Here is a 26,786-nt window from a genome sequence, read left to right as displayed (position 1 = left end):
CTTTCTTCTTCTTCTTCTTCTTCTTCTTCTTCTTCTTCTTCTTCTTCTTCTTCTTCTTCTTCTCCTTCTTCTTCTTCTACTTCATCTCGTTCTCCTTCTTCTTCTTCTTCTACTTCATCTCGTTCTCCTTCTTCTTCTTCTACTTCATTTCGTTCTCCTTCTTCTTCTACTTCATCTCGTTCTCCTTCTTCTTCTACTTCATTTCGTTCTCCTTCTTCTTCTACTTCATCTCGTTCTCCTTCTTCTTCTTCTTCTTCTCTTGTCTTCTCCTCTTCCTTCTTCTCCTCCTCCTTCTCCTTCTTCTTCTTCTACTTCATTTCGTTCTCCTTCTTCTTCTACTTCATCTCGTTCTCCTTCTTCTTCTTCTACTTCATTTCGTTCTCCTTCTTCTTCTACTTCATCTCGTTCTCCTTCTTCTTCTTCTTCTTCTTCTTCTTCTTCTTCTTCTTCTTCTTCTTCTCCTTCTTCTTCTTCTTCTTCTCCTTCTCCTGTCTTCTCCTCTTCCTTCTTCTTCTTCCCCTCCTCCTTCTTCTTCTTCTTCTTCTTCTCCTCCTTCTTCTTCTTCTTCTTCTTCTTCTTCTTCTTCTACTTCATTTTGTTATCCTTCTTCTTCTACTTCATTTCGTTCTCCTTCTTCTTCTACTTCATCTCGTTCTCCTTCTTCTTCTTCTACTTCATTTCGTTCTCCTTCTTCTTCTTCTACTTCATTTCGTTCTCCTTCTTCTTCTACTTCATCTCGTTCTCCTTCTTCTTCTCCTCCTTCTTCTTCTTCTTCTTCTTCTTCTTCTTCTTCTTCTTGCGAAACAGAAATCGTCGGTTACTATGTACACTGATTGCACTGTATCGGATCTTTACCGTGTGGAAATCGTTCCAAAATACAACCTCTACTGAATGAGCTATCGTTTTGTTGTTCACATTTTTGTGTCGGAGATGTTGAGACCAATTTTGAGATGTTGGGACCAATTTTGGCTTGTTCCTTATTTTGAAGTATCTAAGTGACTTTCCTCGTACTTTATGTACTGTTATTTATTTATAGGAAATTTGGTTTGTGGATTTCCTTTGATGAAATAGATCAAATGGAACTGGATGAATAATTACTGATTAGATATTTCAATGTGGAGATGACAAAATTGAACTGACAAAATATTAAATAAACTGATACAATTAATAAACAAACTAATGCAAGTTGAAAACAGGTTGTTAATGACAGGTGACAATTATCAGATGATTCGCCACATATTTTTATTTTTGTACTGATTTGTTAAGTCCATTCATTTTTGTTTGTAAATTGTCAGTGTTATGAATAAATTTCAATTTCATTGACCGAGCGAAGTGAGGTCTTAGATTCAAGTCGACGGTTTGGCATTTCTCTTAATGTTTATATGTTTATATGATGCGCATTTACGGCGAAACGCGGTAATAGATTTTCATAAAAATTGGCAGGTATGTTCCTTTTTTAATTGCGCGTCGACTTATATATAAGGTTTTTGGAAATTTTGCATTTCAAGGATAATAATTATAAAAGGAGAAAGGAGCCTCCTTCATACGCCAATATTAGAGTAAACATCAGACTATAGAATTATTCATCATAAATCAGCTGACAAGTGATTACACAGATGTGTGTAGAAGCCAGTCTATTGCTGTATTTCCATAAGGTCTATTAATAGTTCAATCAGGTACTTGTGAATGAGAATACTGCGTGAGGTCTACTGTTCACAGTGGTTGGTTCATCATTATGTAAAATGCTAGGCAATCATGTTGCCTTGCCAGTATGTCAGGTGCTGATAATACAGTGATTCTCATAAAAGCCGACACGTTACTTGTCGGTCCCGACTGCCTAAAAGCAGTGGTCAGGTCATGTCAGAGGCCCTGAAATTAATCAGTTGCAATCTGTAAACTCTCACTCCAGACCTGAGCCACCCAAGTCAATCGATATTATTATTATTTATTTATTTATTCATTTGTGGATACGATTACAAATCATATAAATATGTTTTGAATAATTTTTTCTGTGTAGTTGAGAAGTTGTTATTGTCGTAATTATTTAATATTGAATGAAAAAGACTAAGAAATTGTCAAAAAACACAGATTTATTGATACTGACAGATTGGCAATGGTGTAATAACCGAAACCGGTCTTTCTTAGTATCAATAAATCTGTGGTTTTTGACAATTTCTTAGTCTTCTTCATTCAATATCAAATAATTATTATTAAACGAAAATCCCAGTTAAAATATCTCATATAAATATGAATGGGAAATAATATAGTGCCAAAGAAATTGAACTACAAAATCTCCAGAGATTTAAAAGTCCTCTTTAAAGTCCTCAGACCAATACCTGGGATAAAACAATATTTGATAAAAATAATAAAATTTAACATTATTTAAATTTAAACATTAATTTTAATAATAATTTCAAACAATAATTGATGATCTGGAGAAAATGGAACTGGAATAGGCTACTAGAAGAAAGTGTTTGCCACTAAAGGATCTTGAAACAAGACTCACTGAAAACTAGATGATTGCGTGAAAATACGAGAAGAGGAGTGGTGGATGATCGACTTATTTGGAAAATTGTCTAAGATGGCACTAGAACATTAGAACCAGTTTCACAGCAACATGGAGAAAATTGAAGCTGCATTTTATTGAGAGTTCTTGGATACTCCAGTCACTTTAAACTGTCAGAACCAGTTGAGAAGGGAGCACTGATGTTATTGTAATATGCAATTGAGGACCTTGCTGGAAAAAGGGCTCATAAGGCAAAATCTCATTTCTGGGAAATGGCTTTTGAAGATTTGAGTTTGGCACTGTCCCGTTTCACATTTGTGTGATTTTTGTGTTTCGTTTTTGTTCAACTACTACTTCCATGATGATTTTATCTATATATATATAAAAGCGAAATGGCACTCACTCACTGACTGACTGACTGACTCACTCACTCACTCACTCACTCACTCACTCGCATAACTAAAAATCTACCGGACCAAAAACGTTCAAATTTGGTAGGTATGTTTAGTTGGCCCTTTAGAGGCGAACTAAGAAATCTTTTGGCAATATTTTAACTCTAAGGTTGTTTTTAAGGGTTTAAAGTTCGTCTTTTAGCATGTATTATTCTCTTCTCCAAATCTCTCAATTATAATTGAAATTTCCATATCATATGTTACTATAGAACTATAATGTAGATAGAGTACCTCTTTGAAACAGTTGTTAACTGGCAACTAAATCAATATTTGTCAGGTTGGCATTAAGTTGAGTTGTCTTGTTAGGTTGGCACCAAGTTGAAGATTTAAATGTATTTATCGCGGAAAAATATTGATTGGGCACTGCTACTTCAATCCTGGTAATATTATATTACTAGCAGTCAGGCTCGCTTCGCTCGCCATATCCGTTTAGTCTGGACCCCCGACTGGATTGTCCTAACATATGATAAAAATGCAGGCGAGCGAAGCGAGCTTGCTGATCTCATTCTTGGACGACCCAGCCGGGGGTCCAGGCGAGCGAAGCGAGCCTGACGGCTAGTAAAACTATGAAATAGTAATCTCATGAACATAACACTTAACAGTTCACAAGCTCACTTAATAAAAATCTCTGAACAGTGAACGATGGAACTATTTCAAAGAATATCAGCTGCCATCACTCCAATCAAGTTTATGTAAAACATCACAGGAAAAAGATATCAATGTGAAAGTTGGCAAGCATGTACAGGAAATCATGGCGGTTCGTTTGAAACGATTGCCGGAAAAAGGGCACATGGGTCTAATGTGCCCTATGTCAGGCAAGGTCCTCAATTATGACAGTTTACAGTAAATCTCACTGTAATCTCTTCTCTATTCTTTTCTTAGACATGATATTCTAGAGGTACGAGATTATAGAGATCACTTACTAGGATAATAGGATAACATACCAGATAATAGAGAGTTTAAAGATACTCAATCATTCTCTATATCACTAGAGTTATTGGAGGAAGATAGCATGAGCTAGAGAAAGATACATGAGCTAGCATGAGCTAGAAGCATAGATAAAAAATCATAGTAGAGGTTAGACATAAACTATCCTTTCTCTATGTTTAAATCAAACACTATTCGAAGCTCAAATCTGATCATCTCACTTTTTATAGTGAGATACACGTTATTAAGTCAGCACATCATTAACATTTTGTTTTACTATCCTTGTCTGTCATTCGTCAAAGCAGATAGCGCTATCCTTTTCTAGCTCCGCACTTTCCGAATTTAGTGTTATGAGCTAAAGAAATAAATAATAATAATAATATCGAGTGACCTGGCTGGCTCAGGTCTGGTGTCAGAGTTTTCAGGTCGCAACTGATCAATTTTAGGGCCTCTGACATGACCTAACGACTACTTTTTAGGCAGCCGGGACCGACGGCTTAACGTGTCCATCCGAAACACGGGAGTGGCCCGAGATAAATATCTTGCCCGGGCCGGGATTTGAACCCGGGCCTCTGAATCACAAAGCCAGCATCTGATCCACTCGGCTACGGCCACTCAGCTAAAGAAATATTTATATGAAAATTTACTAACAAATCATGAGAAGATTTCTTGTTTAATGGAATATATTTCGGATAGAATTGATCATTGAGAATAAATATTTATTGATAATATCTGAGTTATAGGCTTACCGGAATGGCTTAAATCACAGCTATCTATCATAGAAGGCAGTGAAAAAAGAGAATTGGCAGCCTTTACGTTCTATCATTTCCACTTTATAATGTGGATTCCCACTGTAGGAACACAGGATCATACCCTGTCCAAAACTGATCATCTTAAATCTACTTTCTAGATTCATCCATTTTATTGCTTTTCTTGCCCTATTCCCATAACTAAGGAAAGTATTGCTTTCCGAGAAATATTAAGGTACCCCAATTTCTAAATTTCTATACGTTTCAAGGTCCCCAGAGTCCAAAAAAGTGGTTTTTGGGTATTGGTGTGTATGAGTGTATGTGCGTCTGTGTACACGATATCTCATCTCCAAATTAACGGAATGACTTGAAATTTGGAACTTAAATGACTTGAAATTTGGAACTTATAATATAAGGATCCGACCCGAACAATTCCGAAAAAAACAAATTCAAGATGGCGGCTAAAATGGCGAAAATGTTGTCAAAAACAGGGTTTTTTGCGATTTTCTCGAAAACGGCTCCAACGATTTTGATCAAATTTATATCCAAAATAGTCATTGATAAGATCTATCAACTGCCACGAGTCCTATATATGAAAAAATTTTAGGAGCTCCGCCCCATCAATGCAAAGTGTGATTTTAGATTCCCAATTATAAGGCTTCAGATACAATTTAAACAAAATATTTCATGTGGAAAAGATTGAGCATAAAAATCTCTACAATTAATGTTGAGTGACATTTTCACCTAAAATTTGAAATAAGCACGAAATTCGAGAAAATGTTATTATTTCAATTGCAAATTGTTGGCAACTGTTGATTCTATCAAATCATTCACTATGAACAGAAGTGTTCACTATGAAGACTTTGTGTGTCTCCAGCGTTATTGTCCTGTCACCAGCTGGCTTGGATCTTTGAATAGTAGACTCGAGATGCGCGGGAACACTAGCGTCAGGTGATAAATTTTCATAACGGCAAGGAAAGTTGTGTGAGTGCGCCATACCAGATTTATTAAGACTTGAAGACAGCAGACTCGCTAAGCTCCCCTCTTGATTCTATATTCTAGAATCCCCTCTGGATTCTATATTCTAGAATCCCCTCTGGATTCTATATTCTAGAATCCCCTCTGGATTCTAAATTCTAGAATCCCCTCTGGATTTTAGATTCTAGAATCCCCTCTGGATTCTAGATTAAAAATAGAATGATCGCTTGATATAAAAAAAAATCAAAAGTACCCTCTTGTAAACACACAACCAATGAATTGATTCGACTCCTCCAAAATCTCAAACAAGTTACACCTACGAAGATCTATCTGTATTTCTCTTTCTCTCTCTCTTCTTCTCTTCCTCAAAAATACTATTCATAAATATACCACTATCTAATCCTACTTTTTATACATATATGTATATCTACCATGCATACTGCATTACGTATTAACTCCTTATGATATTACAGTTGGGGAGATCACCTTAAATACAACTTGCTGAAAGTGAAAGGACGCCTGAACTCTCAGCTGTTTCACTCAAAGCTGTCAGCATCGTTTGAATGGTCAGCATTGATGTTGCTTATAGAAGATGCTGATAATTTGGAGTGAATTTCGCCCATACAAGTGCCAACCCACCTCCGTGCTAACCCACTCACATTCCAGTCAATGCAGTTTCGCCAGCTATTTAGGAGCTTACTACAGTGGCTATATTTGACAACTGTACAGGTATAAACCAACTGGAAACAGTATATCAAAATAGTTATTTGTGCAACTAGTGCGCAAAGTGACAGTTTGCTGCATCGAAAGAAACGTTTACGCCCGAGCCGTAGGCGAGGGCGGAATGGTTTCTTGAGTGCAGCAAACGAACTTTGCGCACGTATTTCACATTACATTTTTCCTACAGTTACCATTGAATATGGAAAGTGGGTAATTATGGGTAAAATTGCCTGAATAATGTATGTGTGTTGAATGGCGGGGGGCAGCTGTGTGGTGTGTGCTGTGGTGGCACTGTGCTGTCGTTGTCCTCCATTATAATATCTACTTAAAATTAGCGCGTTGTGCTGGTGCACCTCTGCTCACTATAGCAGCCACAGCAGTCACTGTTACCAACTTAATTTTGATTTTGCTGCACTGGTGCTCCAATAACCTACTAACTATTTTGCGTTGTCATGCTGCAAATCTGGAGTACGCAAAGTACTCACTTTGCGCACTAGTGCGGAAAAGTGATTCTTTGCAGCCTGCAATCAGTGCACAAATGGTCACTTTTCAGGGTATCTGTAGGAAAAAATTATTCTGATAAATTGGGCCCGGTTGCACAAAAGCCCGTAAAATTTTAACCGTGATTAATCTTAATCTCAAATCTTAATTTCAAATTAAGAGAATGTTACCAACTAACAAAACCATTCTATTTGAGTTTTTTCAATTCATATTTTTGATACTCCATCATTTATATTATGTTATCTTCCTGATGAATTACATTTTATATTATTTTCAACTTCATCCTTGAGCCAGTTACACACAGATCGATTTTATAGGACGCACGAGTTTTCACCGTGCTTATAAATTCTATTAGATTAAACATATGATGTTTGTCAAGTTCCATTTAATCTAATAGAATTCATAAGGTCGACAAAACATCGTACGTCCAAAAATCGATGTGTGTGTAACTAGTCTAACCTTACAGATCAACCGATATCCTGAGAGCTGTGACACTTCATCATGTGGACTGTATCGAATCAATGAGACAGTACATGGAAAGTCCATTAGGAAACGCACTTATTGACCACATTTGGAGCTAAAGTCCACGAAAATAGAATGGATCCTTACAGGTTGTATTAACATGAGACAGTGTCAGGTCAGAGCTTGCTACATTTATACTCACTTTCAACTGTCACCATACTTCATAAATAGCATCAATGTTCCACATAAAGCTAATGCTGGAAAGCTAGAATAAAGTGTAGAATTTGAAATAGACCTATAACCAAATTAAGAAATTGATATGCAAAATTTCAAGTTAATCAGTTGAGTAGTTGAGACGTGATGATGCGTCGTCACTCGTGAATATCCTATCCCCTTACGTGTATAAGCAAGTCTTTCCTTTATTATATTATACATACATAACAAGTATACATTATCATTTTATTAACCTTGAATACCCTCCATAGAGGGCAGTCACAAGACATTTAACCGCCAAAGTTCTTCTCCTATCTTTCTCCACTGTCATTAAGTAACCGGTGGAGGTATTTTTAACCCTACACTACACCTGACATCATTCCTGTAACCGGAGATATCTTTGTCTCTATTTGATTAATCTTCCAAAATATTAAAATATATAAAAATGCATGTGGTTTGATAGACATTATTGCAGTCTATTCCACCGCTGCGCACCAATGTAAACGGAGAGGGTGTTTCTTCTCTTCTATAATATTTACCAATATTATGCTATCAAATCATCTACCGGTATTTGAATCCTCGATTGGTTGGAAGCTGTTAGTGGATTCGTTCATTCAAATGCACAGATTATCATCATTATCATAAATTGTCACCTATTATAGCAACTAGCAACTACGAGCCAGGAACTTCAATGAAAAAATACTAATAAAATTCAACTTCAGGTTTATTGAATTAATAAAACCTTATTAATAGGTAGCACGAATTAATAAAAGTCAGGTAACATGTCAAATTCTCAAACAGAACAAAGTTATTCAGCAATCGATTCAGGTCAAGAAGACATACTCAATTTTTACTCTATACATTTTGGGAACCTGCTAACTTGCTGCATTTAAATTTGGGCCTCGGTCATTCTATGAAACTAAATTTTGAGCTTGATAAGAAAAACAACAAAAGTTCGGCACTACCAATTTAACAATATTCAAACTTGGACTCTTCAGAAACACTCACTTACGCTTTAATAAAACTCACTATACTTGAACTCACACGCACAAATAATTTTCTGATTCTACTCCTACTAACTATATAAAATTTGGTTTCCTTTTCAACTAGATAAAAATTACTGATAACTGGAAAATTAACAATTTGTCCCTGTGGATGGGCGACAGACCCATTCAGAGGAGGACCGAGGCTCGCGCACCGTTCCATGATGTTTTTTCCCGGTTACGTCTCAATACCAACTGAGGCCCTTTCACTGAAAACTATTCCCCCTCCACGAGCGTTGAGCATAACTTCCAGTGGAAAAGCCAAAGCTGCTAAAAGGTCAATGGTCGTACAATTCCCAAATACAGTAGCTTTTTCGACAAGAAATTGGAACTGCATTTGAAAAATGCACGAAAATTGCTTTAATTTAGACAACTAAGCAAATAGTTAGCAAATTCAAACAAGACAGAGTCAATTCTCAGACTAAAACGCAGGGTTCAACATACAGTAAAAATCAAAGTTCATTCTAGTTCAAAAACCTGAAAAATAATATAAGATACACAAACAACTACAATACTACCCTCTCAATATCACACTATTACATTTATAACGTGGAGTTATTTAGTGGAGGGTATTCAAGGTAATTAAAATAATATCACTATAGTCCAGTGATCCGTCATCGAAATAATAATGATGAAATCGGTAATATAGTAATAACGTTAATATCAGCAATATACAGCAATATAGTAGTCACGTGAATACTAAAAGTAGTATTTAGAGTAGTTCCATAGATGACAATTGAAAAAGGATCTATCCTTTTATTTTATCTACTACTTTTATTTTGTCTACTCCTATTTCATCCATCTACTCATTTAGAGTAGTTTCATAGATGACAATTGAAAAAGGATCTATCTTTTTATTTTATCTACTACTTTCATTTTGTCTACTATATTTTATCTATCTACTTATTTAGAGTAGTTCCATAGATGACAATTGAAAAAGGATCTATCTTTTTATTTTATCTACTACTTTCATTTTGTCTACTACTATTTTATCTATCTACTTATTTAGAGTAGTTCCATAGATGACAATTGAAAAAGGATCTATCTTTTTATTTTATCTACTACTTTCATTTTGTCTACTACTATTTTATCTATCTACTTATTTAGAGTAGTTCCATAGATGACAATTGAAAAAGGATCTATCTTTTTATTTTATCTACTACTTTTATTTTGTCTACTCCTATTTCATCCATCTACTCATTTAGAGTAGTTTCATAGATGACAATTGAAAAAGGATCTATCTTTTTATTTTATCTACTACTTTCATTTTGTCTACTACTATTTTATCTATCTACTTATTTAGAGTAGTTCCATAGATGACAATTGAAAAAGGATCTATCCTTTTATTTTATCTACTACTTTTATTTTGTCTACTCCTATTTCATCCATCTACTCATTTAGAGTAGTTTCATAGATGACAATTGAAAAAGGATCTATCTTTTTATTTTATCTACTACTTTCATTTTGTCTACTACTATTTTATCTATCTACTTATTTAGAGTAGTTCCATAGATGACAATTGAAAAAGGATCTATCTTTTTATTTTATCTACTACTTCATTTTGTCTACTACTATTTTATCTATCTACTTATTTAGAGTAGTTCCATAGATGACAATTGAAAAAGGATCTATCTTTTTATTTTATCTACTACTTTTATTTTGTCTACTCCTATTTCATCCATCTACTCATTTAGAGTAGTTTCATAGATGACAATTGAAAAAGGATCTATCTTTTTATTTTATCTACTACTTTCATTTTGTCTACTACTATTTTATCTATCTACTTATTTAGAGTAGTTCCATAGATGACAATTGAAAAAGGATCTATCTTTTTATTTTATCTACTACTTTTATTTTGTCTACTCCTATTTCATCCATCTACTCATTTAGAGTAGTTTCATAGATGACAATTGAAAAAGGATCTATCTTTTTATTTTATCTACTACTTTCATTTTGTCTACTCCTATTTCATCCATCTACTTATTTAGAGTAGTTCCATAGATGACAATTGAAAAAGGATCTATCTTTTTATTTTATCTACTACTTCATTTTGTCTACTACTATTTTATCTATCTACTTATTTAGAGTAGTTTCATAGATGACAATGAAAAAGGATCTATCTTTTTATTTTATCTACTACTTTTATTTTGTCTACTCCTATTTCATCCATCTACTCATTAGAGTAGTTTCATAGATGACAATTGAAAAAGGATCTATCTTTTTATTTTATCTACTACTTTCATTTTGTCTACTCCTATTTCATCCATCTACTCATTTAGAGTAGTTTCATAGATGACAATTGAAAAAGGATCTATCTTTTTATTTTATCTACTACTTTCATTTTGTCTACTACTATTTTATCTATCTACTTTGTAACATATTTAAATCTGGGTAGACAAAAAGCCCTAACAGAAACAGTAATAGGTCTGAAATAAAGTAACTGGCTAATATCGCCAAATAGATAATAACTAAGATTAGATAGCATCAGCTTGTTCTGGCTAAATGGTACAAGAACCTAAAAAGGATTTGAAGGAAGTTTATTGCTCATAAATAGATTATTATATAAAATATTTGAAGATTGAGGTTATGTAGATGTATTCACGGATCGGTGACCTAGAGATCGATCAAACCGAAGAACGTAGAATCTGACCAAAACCCCTTGGCAGAGCTTTATTGCATTCGGATGGTGTGCAATGTGAAAAAACACCCGTCCACGTGGCTAATTATTAGGTAGCATGGAATTAATATTAATGTATAGAATATTAACTAGCATGCAAAGAGCATAAATAAAAAACCAAATAAAAATAATTTAATGTATTCAGGAAATAAGAGTTACCAGGCGCATGAATACCAATAAAATTTGCATGCACCAATAGTAAAACGGCAGTTAATAGGCGGCAACTGTAGGCCAATTCAAAAATATTTATATATATTTATATAAATGTACTAGATTTTGTGTAAAAATTGTGTAATCTATGTTATCGATATGGCTCGAATGCAAAGAAATTATTAATCATATAATCTAAGCAATATTTTGGCATTTTTTGTAAGATCTATTTGAATTTAATGGCGGAGGATTGGGATATTTAAATTTTATGCTAATTTGAAAGTCGGAAAGAGGATCTGTAAAACTTGAGAAGGAAGAACCAGCACTCGCCAGCCAGATGCCACCATAAGAGGACCCCAAATATTTTAGAGCGAAGTACCTTATAATAATTTTGTAAAAATTTAAATTTAAAGTAAATTATTAAATTTCTTAAAAGACTTCGTGATGCTATTGTGAAGCAGAAGTCATTTTTCATTTTAATTAAATTTATAACCCCTTGGAGGAGACGATTCCGGCTACCATATTCCCGGACCACATGGAGTTGGATCGACATCGGCGGCTTACAAGAAGATTTTCGACACGTGAGTGATTAAATTTGAATTTAGTGATGGGCGCCCTAGTGCTTCGAATAATCTGATGATCAAAGCTAGCTCGCCGAAAGGGTTATTATAAATTGAGAAATTAATAAGAGTAATACTTGCGCAAGTAAAATTAGTATTAAAGGTATTTATTTGAAAGCAAAATATAGATCAATATTTTAGAAATTCTATTAAATCAAAGAAGTACGAAATCTAGGCTATTAAAACATATGCATATAATATTTAATTTTTTGCAATACAATTTGCGATAATTTATCATAGTTCTAATTCACTAGATGAATGGCTCTACCTATTCCGTCAGGTGCCGAATCTTGCACCCTGAGATGAAAATATATATTCGATACAAATAAATCTACTAAATACTAGAGATTTTAATATATATATATATTTGGATTATTAGTGGCTAATTTATCAAGCTGATCTTAGAGCACATATTTTTGATTGAATTATCCAAGCCGACAAGTATTAGCAAGTACATGTCACAGCTACATGCCAAAGAATGCATATGATTTCAAGATAAAGGCACATGGTAATGATTCGTGCCACAAATCTAGAATATAAAGTTTAGCCTGTGATATTTTTATTGATTTCAAATATTGTTCTATTTTTTATATTATATTTTTTATCGCTCTATATATTTTTTGCCTCGATTGATCTTTGCATTATTTGTGTAATATATGTGTGAAATTTTCATGGTGTGCAATTTATTTTTTATTCCTCATCTCTATAGTATAAGTATCATTTTTATATATATTTATTATTTATTGAATTACAAGAGTTATTGGAGAAGCCCATATCTAGGTCTATCAAGATTTTTTAAGACTGAATACTATTAGAAAAACCACGACCTAATTATTTTAAATCTCATGCTTTACCGACTGATGCCAAGCAGGAGGCTAATCGTTATTTATATAAAGAAAACGTGACACAAAGACATGTCGTACCAACGTGGGACTGATGATGAGAGCCAAGCTCATTGAATAATTATTTGAAATTAGGTCAATAACCATATTGAAAATTATAGATAACTTATACGAGTTGTGAGGAAAACTGGCGAAGGAAAATTTGTATTACTTTTTGGGGAACAATAGCTTTAAATAGAGAGAAATTATATGTTTTAAAGAAAATTTTATATTATTAGTACTGTAGAAAATATATTTTATAGAGAGAGCTATTATATTTTATGGGCCTAAACTGCTAGTCAGAAATCAATGAATAGTATTATTATATTATAAGAGCTTAAGTAATAAATAGGTTACCTGGCTTGTAATGTCCATAGGCCTATCCTCATTTGTGTCCTTATTAATGCCTTGTTGGCCAAAACTTTCACTTTTTTAACAAACACTTGACACTTAATCCATTTTTAAAATATGAGTCTCTTTTCGTCCACGCAAAGTAAGGTAGCAGACACACTGCAGACGGCGATAGTAGCGGAGATCGACGCTGAGGGGGGCGCGATGGAGTCCAACGCCCAGATCTCTTCAATCACCGCCAAGAATCCTGTGAACAGTAATAAACCGTTAAATGTCTCCCAAGAAGCAATAAGAAGGGTTATAGTAGAGGGGATGATCAAGTCATTTTCTAATAGTTTAGAAAAAACAATGACCATGGTAATGAAGGACTTGAAGGCGGAAATGAAGGAAATGCGGGAATCACTGAAGGATACATCGGTAAGAATGGGTAAGGAGACTGCGGAAAGAATAGATAACCTACCAGCACAAAACACTTCACAAATTCATGAAATAGCTACAAACAGGAACAATAGTCAACTTATTTCCATAAATAAACAACAGAATAGTAAATCTACACAAATAGCTCACCTAAATTCTGATATAAATCAAAACAAAGTACAACTTAATTCATTGGAGACAGCCGTTGGAGAACAGCAATTATTTTCATCTGAATTAAATGCCGAAGTAGTAGATAATGAAACAGAAGCTTCTAGTCATTGGAAACAGGCCCAAGAGAAGTTAGTACAACTTGAAAGTCAAATACATCAATTTCCGCACGAGAATATAGAGCCTATTCCCATAGCAACGTTTGATTCACTACACAGTTTCAATGAATTAGGCCGTTTTGACAATACAGACCGCTATCTCCAACCTAAAGAATTTATAGATCAGATAAAACTAGTTCAATCATTAACACCCACCTCTTGGAATTTTTGGCGTCTTCGTTTGACTAGTTTATTGATTGGCGAACCCCTGATGTTCTTTCGGAGTAGAGCCCATGAATTTACATCATTGGATGAGTTTGTAGCTGTCTTCCTGGAACAGTATTGGAGCAGAAGTAAACAGTTGGACGTGCTAGCGGACATTATATCATGCGATTTCAACCCTAACTTAGACGGTGCATGTACCACTTTCGTCACTGCCCTACAGTTTAAAAATTCTCAATTGAGCGAGCCCATTAATGAATCGGCATTAGCAAGTATTATTTTAAAGAAGCTACCGTATCAAGTTAGAATGGCACTCGCCACACAACCCATTACTGATTGCAAACAGCTGATAAATCATTTATATGGCATACAGTCTGTGATGGCAATATCAAACCACCGTTCAGACCAGAGATACGCACAAAATCAACACAACTCAAAAAGTAATCAGTATACCAGCCAAAACTATGAACCAGTATCATATGATCACTCTCGATCTACTCCTCAATTTAAACGCTGCTATGATCATAATCAAAATAATTGGAATAATAGAAGTTTTCAGAATCGTCAAACAAACCATTATCCACAGCAAACCTATGAAAGAAATTATTATTATGGCCGTGATCGATTTAACACAAATAATGATAACACTCAGAATAATTACGACAAAAATTACAAACCGCCACCTCATCAAATAAGTACAAACTACACATTAGAGCATGCGTCCAGATCAAATCACCAAAAAACACAGAACCCAACACCCAACAACCCGCCACCAGATATACAGAAAACTACAGCTAATAAACCAGGACTATATGATACCCCCGATATAACAAGCACAAGCTCAAATGAAACAAACCAAGAAAAGCAGGATATTTCAACGTCATACACCACATTCAGAAGTGATTTACCGAAAACATTATTAGAAGAACCGAAAATATTAGAAAAACAGATGTTAATACAAGATAAACCACCACCAAAAACCAGCTGTAAGCATCAATCCCTACTGAGCATCCTGTTCCCTACCGAAGACCAATCACCGCCGGAGAACACCAACAGCCACCAGGATCATGCTATAATTAAGGAGTCGGTGAATACAAAACAAATTGAAAATGTATTAGATCCGCGCACCGAACCTACAACCGCTTATCAAGGGACACCACCGAAGCAAACCAAGGACCCCATGGAAGAACGAGAGGACGGCATCCAGGACAAAAGGAGCGACCACCGCAAGGCCCGGAGACGGAGGCGCCCGAGAACACCCGACCGGTATCAGGACGAGGAGGACGACATTCGGGAGAGGAGCATGCATCGTAAGGCCCGGAGGCGGAAGAAACGGAGGAACCGCGCGCGCCGATGGAAGCCGCATGCACGGTTCAAACGCCCGAAGAGGACACCGGACCGACACCGAGGAGGACAGGAGCGGACCGACAGCGTGCATCCGCGGCACATACGTTTCAAGAGTGCAAACCAGCTATGTGACCGGCAAAATGGACCAAATGAATGGATTAAAAATGGAACCGTTAGAACAAATATGGATTCGTGCATGGGCAACAATAATGGAATGGATTACTTGTGGATATTGATGGACAGAAAGTGGTTAATAAAATTAAGAGCAATAAGGAATTATATTAAGAAAGAGAAAGTACCTGGATATTATATGATGAGAGATAATACTATTAAAGAGATGATAAATGTTTTGTTATGGTGTTTAATGTTGGCAATGGCTGTGATATGGATAAAAGATTGTGTTGTGGATAGAACGAAAAATATTGTATTGTTGTTGTTGTTAAATGAATCTATTATTGATGGTTGGAAATTTAATATTATAAAAATGTTTATTGTTGTAAGCCTAATGAATTATAGTGAACCGAAAACAAGAATATTAGATGAAAATAAGAGGAAGGATGAGTTAAGAGTGCAGGATATTTGGAAAAAGAATGGATTAAAAGAAATTACAATTAATGAATCAAGGAATTGTTTAAAGGAGTATACCAGATACAAGGGCTTTAAATTTATGATGAAAAAATTATCAATAGGACAGCCTCACAAATCAACAGCAGATAACCTAGCCAGCCTACAACATCTACAAACAGAATGCAAGAAGATGCAAGTAAATCACAACATTTCCACATGCAATATGGTTGAATTTCGAATAAATATGATAAGAAATCAAGGAAAACATTATTATCAAACCGATTACTAACCTTCCTTAATAAATTTAATCTTGGCATAGGACCGCATGGCAACAATCCAATGTTTTAATTCCTTCCAGCCGTTAGAAACCTGCAATAAGAAAAAGAATAATTTTTAAATATGTAATTAAATTATATACATCAGATAAAAAAGGACACAAGCGGGGATAGTAAAATTAAAATTCGTTAATTACCTTTTTAAGAGAAAAAATTGAGCAGTTAGGTTAATAATTATGAAATTCGACAGCAAATTATGTAGAACCAGTGACCAGCTGGGCAAGGCCAACTAAATCAAATATGTAATGTCTGTAAACATATGTTTATAAAAAAGTATTGTAAACCCAAAAAGTCATTTATTATTGTTATTTATTATATTAATTAATGTCGGTATATTTATTTATATGTTTTATATTTATTACTTTTAATTATGCCACGTTTGTTACCTGAAAAAGACCTAAAGTGAATACATGCTACCAAAAAAAAAAACCAAAGAGCCATTAGCAAAAGAAAAGTATTGTACCTGATGTATAGAAAATTATTTATATTAAGACCTAAGAAATACTATAAGATATAAGCCCAGAAGTTTTGTGAATCGAAATTATTGTCTAAAAGGAATCATTTGTGAGAATTATGAAATGTGTGTAGTTAGGTTGGCGGCCCTGCAAGCGGCGAATTTAAAAATTACTATGTTTTAAGTGTTGTCAGAAGGAGTACGTTTAGAAGTTTATATTTATGATATTTTATGTGTGTTAAGGAGGAGAATTTGTTATTGTATTTGATAAAGGTATAAAGGAGATGCAGCAAATATGTCTGCGAACTGTGATAGAAGTATGAGAGTATAATTTATAAATAAAGTATAGTGTATATCAATGTATTGAAGGGTGGGTTTTCATTAAAAACATTGTGATTCTCAAATATTTTGAATTCAAACCCAGGGGCGCGTGTAACATATTTAAATCTGGGTAGACAAAAAGCCCTAACAGAAACAGTAATAGGTCTGAAATAAAGTAACTGGCTAATATCGCCAAATAGATAATAACTAAGATTAGATAGCATCAGCTTGTTCTGGCTAAATGGTACAAGAACCTAAAAAGGATTTGAAGGAAGTTTATTGCTCATAAATAGATTATTATATAAAATATTTGAAGATTGAGGTTATGTAGATGTATTCACGGATCGGTGACCTAGAGATCGATCAAACCGAAGAACGTAGAATCTGACCAAAACCCCTTGGCAGAGCTTTATTGCATTCGGATGGTGTGCAATGTGAAAAAACACCCGTCCACGTGGCTAATTATTAGGTAGCATGGAATTAATATTAATGTATAGAATATTAAGTAGCATGCAAAGAGCATAAATAAAAAACCAAATAAAAATAATTTAATGTATTCAGGAAATAAGAGTTACCAGGCGCATGAATACCGAATAAAATTTGCACGCACCAATAGTAAAACGGCAGTTAATAGGCGGCAACTGTAGGCCAATTCAAAAATATTTATATATATTTATATAAATGTACTAGATTTTGTGTAAAAATTTGTGTAATCTATGTTATCGATATGGCTCGAATGCAAAGAAATTATTAATCATATAATCTAAGCAATATTTTGGCATTTTTTGTAAGATCTATTTGAATTTAATGGCGGAGGATTGGGATATTTAAATTTTATGCTAATTTGAAAGTCGGAAAGAGGATCTGTAAAACTTGAGAAGGAAGAACCAGCACTCGCCAGCCAGATGCCACCATAAGAGGACCCCAAATATTTTAGAGCGAAGTACCTTATAATAATTTTGTAAAAATTTAAATTTAAAGTAATTATTAAATTTCTTAAAAGACTTCGTGATGCTATTGTGAAGCAGAAGTCATTTTTTCATTTTAATTAAATTTATAACCCCTTGGAGGAGACGATTCCGGCTACCATATTCCCGGACCACATGGAGTTGGATCGACATCGGCGGCTTACAAGAAGATTTTCGACACGTGAGTGATTAAAATTTGAATTTAGTGATGGGCGCCCTAGTGCTTCGAATTAATCTGATGATCAAAGCTAGCTCGCCGAAAGGGTTTTATTATAAATTGAGAAATTAATAAGAGTAATACTTGCGCAAGTAAAATTAGTATTAAAGGTATTTATTTGAAAGCAAAATATAGATCAATATTTTAGAAATTCTATTAAATCAAAGAAGTACGAAATCTAGGCTATTAAAACATATGCATATAATATTTAATTTTTTGCAATACAATTTGCGATAATTTATCATAGTTCTAATTCACTAGATGAATGGCTCTACCTATTCCGTCAGGTGCCGAATCTTGCACCCTGAGATGAAAATATATATTCGATACAAATAAATCTACTAAATACTAGAGATTTTAATATATATATATATTTGGATTATTAGTGGCTAATTTATCAAGCTGATCTTAGAGCACATATTTTTGATTGAATTATCAAAGCCGACAAGTATTAGCAAGTACATGTCACAGCTACATGCAAAGAATGCATATGATTTCAAGATAAAGGCACATGGTAATGATTCGTGCCACAAATCTAGAATATAAAGTTTAGCCTGTGATATTTTTATTGATTTCAAATATTGTTCTATTTTTTTATATTATATTTTTTATCGCTCTATATATATTTTTTGCCTCGATTGATCTTTGCATTATTTGTGTAATATATGTGTGAAATTTTCATGGTGTGCAATTTATTTTTTATTCCTCATCTCTATAGTATAAGTATCATTTTTATATATATTTATTATTTATTGAATTACAAGAGTTATTGGAGAAGCCCATATCTAGGTCTATCAAGATTTTTTAAGACTGAATACTATTAGAAAAACCACGACCTAATTATTTTAAATCTCATGCTTTACCGACTGATGCCAAGCAGGAGGCTAATCGTTATTTAAATATAAAGAATAACGTGACAACTTATTTAGAGTAGTTCCATAGATGACAATTGAAAAAGGATCTATCTTTTTATTTTATCTACTACTTTTATTTTGTCTACTCCTATTTCATCCATCTACTCATTTAGAGTAGTTTCATAGATGACAATTGAAAAAGGATCTATCTTTTTATTTTATCTACTACTTTTATTTTGTCTACTACTATTTTATCTATCTACTTATTTAGAGTAGTTCCATAGATGGCAATTGAAAAATAATCTATCTTTTTATTTTATCTACTATTTTTATTTTGTCCACTACTATTTTATCTATCTACTTATTTAGAGTAGTTCCATAGATGACAATTGAAAAAGAATCTATCTTTTTATTTTATCTACTACTTTTATTTTGTCCACTACTATTTTATCTATCTACTTATTTAGAGTAGTTCCATAGATGGCAATTGAAAAATAATCTATCTTTTTATTTTATCTACTATTTTTATTTTGTCCACTACTATTTTATCTATCTACTTATTTAGAGTAGTTCCATAGATGACAATTGAAAAAGGATCTATCTTTTTATTTTATCTACTATTTTTATTTTGTCCACTACTATTTTATCTATCTACTTATTTAGAGTAGTTCCATAGATGGCAATTGAAAAATAATCTATCTTTTTATTTTATCTACTATTTTTATTTTGTCCACTACTATTTTATCTATCTACTTATTTAGAGTAGTTCCATAGATGACAATTGAAAAAGGATCTATCTTTTTATTTTATCTACTATTTTTATTTTGTCCACTACTATTTTATCTATCTACTTATTTAGAGTAGTTCCATAGATGGCAATTGAAAAATAATCTATCTTTTTATTTTATCTACTATTTTTATTTTGTCCACTACTATTTTATCTATCTACTTATTCAGAGTAGTTCCATAGATGACAATTGAAAAAGAATCTATCTTTTTATTTTATCTACTACTTTTATTCTGTCCACTACTATTCTATCTATCTACCCATTAAGAATAGTTCCATGGATGGCAATTGAGAAAGGATCTATCTTTGATCTTGGTGAAACAATAGAGACAAGAAAATAATAATACTGGGTGCAAAACTTTTTGGATGACGTGGTGAATTGCAAAAATTCCATTGTAAGTTACCAGTAGAGAGTTGAAGAGAAATAAATATTTATATTATTTTCTCACCGGTTGACAGTTCATTGTCATTCATAAAAACAACATCGTACGCACAAAAACTTCTCCAGATTACTACGAGCCCATTGATAATTATCAATAGTTGTAGATTCCACACAGTTTATAGTAAATTCCACACATTTTTGATGGCAAATCACTTTCCATTCACAAAAAGCTATCAAGTTGTTGTCAGAGAGCTTAGAATGTAGCATTCTATGTTACCTTGTAATTTATAAGATATAGAATGTCACATTTACTCTCTAGTTGTAGCAAAATGATTCTAAAAGCTCGCTGATGGTGATATCTTCTTCATCATCTTCTTCTATATATAAAAGCGTAATGGCACTCACTCATTCACTGACTGACTGACTCACTCACTCGCAGAACTAAAAATCTACCGGACAAAAACGTTCAAATTTGGTAGGTATGTTCAGTTGGCACTTTAGAGGCGCACTAAGAAAGCTTTTGGCAATATTTTAACTCTAAGGGTGGTTTTCAAGGGTTTAAAGTTCGTCTTTTAGCATGTATATTCTTCTTATTCTCTTAATTATAATTGAAAAAAGTCCATACCATATGCTAATATAGAACTATAATCTAGAGAGAGTACCTCTTCGAAACAGTTGTTAACTGGTAACTAAATTAATAATTTTGTCTGGTTGGCATTAAGTTGAGTTGACTTTGTTAGGTTGGCAACGAGTTGAAGATTGAAATGCATTTATCGCGGAAAAATTGATTGGGCACTGCTACTTTAATCAGAGCTATTCCTGGGAATATTATATTACTAGCCGTCAGGCTTGCTTCGCTCGCCATATCTGTTTAGCCAGACGTTTAGTCTGGACCCCCGACTGGATCGTCCGTCCTAACATATGATAAAAATGCTCAAATGAAAAATGCAGGCGAGCGATGCGAGCCTGCTGATCTCATTCTTGGACGATCCAGTCGGGGGTCCAGGGGGCGGAGCCCCCTGGCTAGACGGATATCGCGAGCCTGACGGCTAGTATGATATATTTTATATTTCATAATATATAAGCAAAACGTTTTGCCTTTAAATAGTCATGTACGAAAGTATGAGAAACTTTTTGAAATTGCCAACATTTTACAGTAATTTCAAATCCGAAGCACACACTACTTTTATAGTTCCATCCATGGTCTTACAGTCTGTTATCACTGAGTTTTAGTGTTACCACTGAATTATTTCATGGTCTTTGAAATAGTTATCATTAACTTCAATTCATTGCACGTCCGATAACATAAACCTGTCAACTGTCCTTTAATGCAACATTAGTTCCTGTTTCTCTATTTTATCTTCATTTATAATTCCTTGTACTCTTCTTCTCTCTTCCTCTTATATTGTTGGCAATTCAAAATGAGAGAAGAAATGTTTCTATCTTTTATCTTCAATCCCTTGCTTCTTTTTCTCACTTCCTTTGAGATTGTTGACAATATTTAAAACGAGAGAGAAAAACTGTTTCTGTGTTTTATCTTCAATTCCTTGCACTCTTCGTCTCACTTCCTCTAAGGTTGTTGACAATATAGATTGAAGTGAGAGGGAAGAAACATTGAGGATATCCTGAATGGAAGCAGGTCATTGTTAAAAGCCTACCGTTGTAATAACAATATCACATGGCACTTATCCTGTGTATAACGAGTTGACAGCAATTAAACATGAATTATTGCAATTATTATTCTTATTTTTACAGTTGAGAGATGAATAATAATAATATTAATGGTGAACATCTTTTTTCTTCTGCATCCTCATTTAGTACTCCCCTTTTTCAATAATCTTGATCATCTTCTCCTTCTTCTTCTTCTTCTCCTCCTGTCTTCTTCTCCTTCTTCGTCTTCTTCTTCTTCATTTTCTTCTTCTCCTTCTTCTTTGTCATCTTTTACTTCTTGTAAACCTTATTTATATCTTCTCCTGAATTATCCTTCTTCACTGTCCTTTTCCACTGTATCCTATCCACTTATCTTTATCTTCTTCTACTCCTCACATCCACTATTCTCCTTTTATCAATTCCTCCCTAATCTTCTTCTCGTCTCATACATTTTTCTTCTTACTCCCACTCCACCACTCCATCTTTTCGAGTGGGAGAAGAAGATGAAGAAGAAGAAGAAGAAGAAGTAGAAGAAGAAGACAGGAGAAGAACATTAGAACATTACCAATTTCCTGTCCAAATTGAAGACTAATTTAGAAGTTTTGGAAGAAATTAGTGTTTTGAATCATTTTTTAAATGGTAATCTATATATAAAAGCGAAATGGCACTGACTGACTGACTCACTCACAGAACTAAAAATCTACCGGACCAAAACCGTTCAAATTTGGTAGGTATGTTCAGTTGGCCCTTTAGAGGCGCACTAAGAACGGATTTGAAAAAAAATTCCAAAGATACGCCCAAAATCTGCGTTTTCTCAGCTTTATCGAGAACAAATGAATCGAAAATGTTCAAATTTAGTACAGAAGCTCAGCTAGGGTGTAATAATGTTGTGTAAGTAGGAATTTGCAATAACGTCAAAGATACGCCCAAAATTAGCTGTTTTTTAGCTCTAATGAAAAATGCAGGCGAGCGAAGCGAGCACCCGAAGATCTCATTTTCGGACGATCCAGTCGGGGGTCCAGGGGGCGGAGCCTCCTGGCTAGACGGATATGGCTAGTTTTGTATAGATAGAAAGAAAAATAAAAAAAATGAAAAATCCTAGTACCCTTGTTACTTTGCTTGCCCTATTACCATAGGTAAGGAAAGTATTGCTTTCCCCAAAAAATTTAAGGTACCCCAATTTCTAAATTTCTATACGTTTCAAGGTCCCCTGAGTCCAAAAAAGTGGTTTTCGTGTATTGGTCTGTATGTATGTGTGTGAGTGTGTGTGAGTGTGTGTGTGTGTGTGTGTGTGTGTGTGTGTGTGTGTGTGTGTATGTGCGTCTGTGTACACGATATCTCATCTTCCAATTAACGGAATGACTTGAAAATTTGGAACTCAAGGTCCTTTCACTATAAGGATCCGACACGAACAATTTCGATCAAATGCAATTCAAGATGGCGGCTGAAATGGCGAAAATGTTGTCAAAAACAGGGTTTTTCATGATTTTCTCGAAAACGGCTCCAACGATTTTGATCAAATTCATACCTAAAATAGTCATCGATAAGCTCTATCAACTGACACAAGTGACATATCTGTGAAAATTCCAGGAGCTCCGCCCCATCTATGCAAAGATTGATTTTAGATTCTCAATTATCAGGCTCCAGATACAATTGAAACAAAAAATTTCAAGTGGAAAAGATTGAGCATAAAAATCTCTACAATTGATGTTCAGAAACATTTTCACCTAAAATTCAAAATAAGCTCGAAATTAGAGAAAATGTTATTATTTCAATTGCATACTCTTGGCAACTGTGATTCTATTAAATCATTCACTATCAAGAGATAGCAGATCTCGTGTGTATCGAGCGTTATAGTCATGTCACCAGCTGACTCAGAACTTTGAATAGTAAACTGGTATGCGCGGGAACACTAGCGTCAGGTGTCAATTTTCATAATGGCAAGGAAAGTTGTGTGAGTGCGTCACACCAGATTTTTGAATTATTTTATCACAACATGTTTCAACATTGATGCCATTTTCAAATGATTATCCCTATACAAATAGAAAGAAAAATAAGAATCTCATTATACTTTTTGAATTATTTTAATCAAAAAATGTTTCAACATTCAAATGTTGAAACATGTTGTGATTATATATTTCAAAAAGGATACTGAGATTTCTTATTTTTTTATGTTTTCTTTCTATTTATATTACAAGTAGCCCCACACAGAAAAGAGATATGTAATTATGTAGTTCACTCACCAATATTTACCAGCTTGATGCCATCGTCGGCGATAGCTCTCAATGCTGACGCAGCATTCTCCAAACACTGATGCTGATTGGCCGGTTTCCGGATCCAGGGCGGTTTTATCTGCCGACCCTGTAGCACCTCCAACAGCGCACACAATTTGGTCCCGTCCTGAAAGTCCTTGGTCAAGTCCAGCACTTCGAGGCCCACATTCCTCAAGTGTTCGTTCACCCAGTTCCTGAAAGTGTGGGCCTGAATTTCCACCCAGGATGTCTCGTGGCCCTTGATCTGCATGCCATGGGCGGCGTGCCCTTCAGGGCTGCGGGCAACTAGGCCCACCTGGCTGCTTCTGTTCATCCTGGTTCAACCCTAAACTGAACGATGGTTTACTTCATCAAGGTGTCAGTTGATCTACTATAGTGAGGTCCACGTTATAATGGCAGTGTTTGATTAGCAATGGTATTGCTATCCTTGTCTATCATTCAACAAAGCCGATAGCGCTATCTCTATCTTGCTTTGCACTGTTGTTAGATCAGCTTTTAACAATGTAGAGTTATAATATTTATCGACAAAATATATCATCCTAATTATGAAAATTCAGTATGAAATTATTGAAAAATAAAAGTTACTGTTTATTAAAATATAAACGAGAACAATTGATATTAAATTAATAAACCTGTATCAGCTAACGTCAAAAGGCATTGACAAGTCAGTAAGGATCGGCAACGTTGTTATTCTATCTTTCTCCACTGCCATTATAACGTGGACCTCACTATAGTCACAGGTTAGGTGTTGTGATCATAGATTAACATTTGATAAGGGTGGCACAAGAGTTATATGTTTTTCACTTGAATCTAATCATCATTCACTTGTATTTAATCATGGGTTAAGTGTGGTGATTGTAGATGGAAACTTGACAATGTTAAACCAATAGTTCTGTGATATTATCACTCAAAATTATCTATAAATCAGTTAATTTAGCGATAAACTGTTAATTTTATTAACAGTTGCAGTCTAAGAGTAAAATACAGTTTAGTGAGTGAATCATCAGTTAAATGAGAGTTAAATCAAGGGTTAAATGTGTTGATCAGAGACTAGTCTAAGGCCTTTTTGCCGATTCTCGGTTTAATAGTAGTAGTAGAATAATAATTTATTTTTTTCATTTATTTATTTATCCATTTATTTTTTATCTATTCATTCATTTATTTAATTAATCATTCAGAATTATAAGTAAAGGACCACAGGCTCCAATTCTAATCTATAAATGGTTTAAATGGAGAAATGTCAGCTGTTCGTTTAAACTCCAAATTAAACATATTTAGATAAATGCAACAACTAAACGTTTTCTAGTGTTGAATATGGTAAGCTTGGATATGGTGCATATGGCCCTGAAAGATGTCGACTATGTATCAACACTCGAATCATGAATCATCGGTTAAAACTGATCAACAGTTAACTCTGGTGAAACTTAGGTTAAGTATAGAGATCGTGGGTGTAAACTTCACAACAGTAAACTAACACTTATGTATTGAAACTAAGCTCTAACACTGATTAATCATGTAGTGTCGTAAACACAGATTATACCTTGAGAACAGTGGACAACACTTTTGAACGTAGGTTAAAACTAATCAACGGTTAAACTTGACGACGGTTAAACTTGGCAAAGGTAACATTTCGACCAACTAACAAAGGTGTCTCAACTCAACTGACATGAGAACTGAGCTGAAGTTGGTTTGGAGTTTGGAGTATGATGAGGAGGAGGTGGTGGTGGAGGAGGAGGAGGAGGAGTAGGAGGAGGAGGAGGAGTAGGAGGAGGAAGAGTGAGTGATGGTGAAGGGTTAGGGGTAGGAGGATGTGTAGGACGATGAGGAGGAGGAGTTGGTGATGATGGAGAAGGTTTAGTAGAGAGAGTAGGAGGAAATGATAAAGAAGAAGGTGGTGAAGGATGACGAGGAAGAGAGTATTATGATGAGGAAGAGGAGGAGGAAGAAGAGGAGGACCGATGGTGGAGGATGATTAGGAGGAGGAGGAGTACGAAGAAGTGAAGGCGATGGTGGAGAAGGAGGAATAGATGGTGAACACAGAGGAGTAAATGAGAGAGAAGGAGTATTTGTCAGGTAGAAACCCAGTCAGGCAGGTGAAAACTTTGGAAGTGAATTGCAACGCTATCTAGCTAGGAATAAGTGTACTTTATTTACTGGAGGCCATTTTGGAATTTAACAGGTAGGGCGGGTTATTTGAAATGTGTTACAACAAAGAGCTTCATGATGTTACAATATCGAGCAATTGAAATTTGGGACATAAACCACTACCTCCGTAAACAAAGCCGTAGTGAATTCGTGTGACGTCAGCACAGGTAGGGCTCCTACACCAATAAAAATTCGATGATTTCAGCTGATCTATATGAGCTAGTGTTTTTATTGGTGTAGGAGCCCTACCTGTGCTGACGTCACACGAATGCACTACGGCTTTGTTTACGGAGGTAGTGCATGAACGCCCTGGCCTAGACCATGAGATATCTTTTTGTGTTATCTTTAGTC

General features: G+C 34.5%; 1 protein-coding gene across 1 annotated transcript in view; it reads right to left on the bottom strand.

Moving 5' to 3' along the window:
* LOC111044424 (filamin-A-like) overlaps window positions 1-25,950 on the bottom strand; it is an 86,864-nt gene extending 60,914 nt beyond the window's left edge. Inside the window, exons 1-2 of the mRNA XM_039440345.1 lie at window positions 25,831-25,950; window positions 24,261-24,620 (exon numbers count right to left, since the gene is read on the bottom strand). Coding sequence (XP_039296279.1) covers window positions 24,261-24,603 — 343 coding nt within the window. The 5' untranslated portion in view covers window positions 24,604-24,620; window positions 25,831-25,950. The remainder of the gene's footprint in view (window positions 1-24,260; window positions 24,621-25,830) is intronic.
* Between the last annotated feature and the right edge of the window lie 836 nt (window positions 25,951-26,786).

The sequence above is a fragment of the Nilaparvata lugens genome, chromosome 13, assembly GCF_014356525.2.
Source record: "Nilaparvata lugens isolate BPH chromosome 13, ASM1435652v1, whole genome shotgun sequence".
NCBI classification, from domain to species: domain Eukaryota; kingdom Metazoa; phylum Arthropoda; class Insecta; order Hemiptera; family Delphacidae; genus Nilaparvata; species Nilaparvata lugens.
The sequence above is the reverse complement of the archived record's forward strand: the minus strand, read 5'-3'. Positions and strand labels throughout refer to the sequence as shown.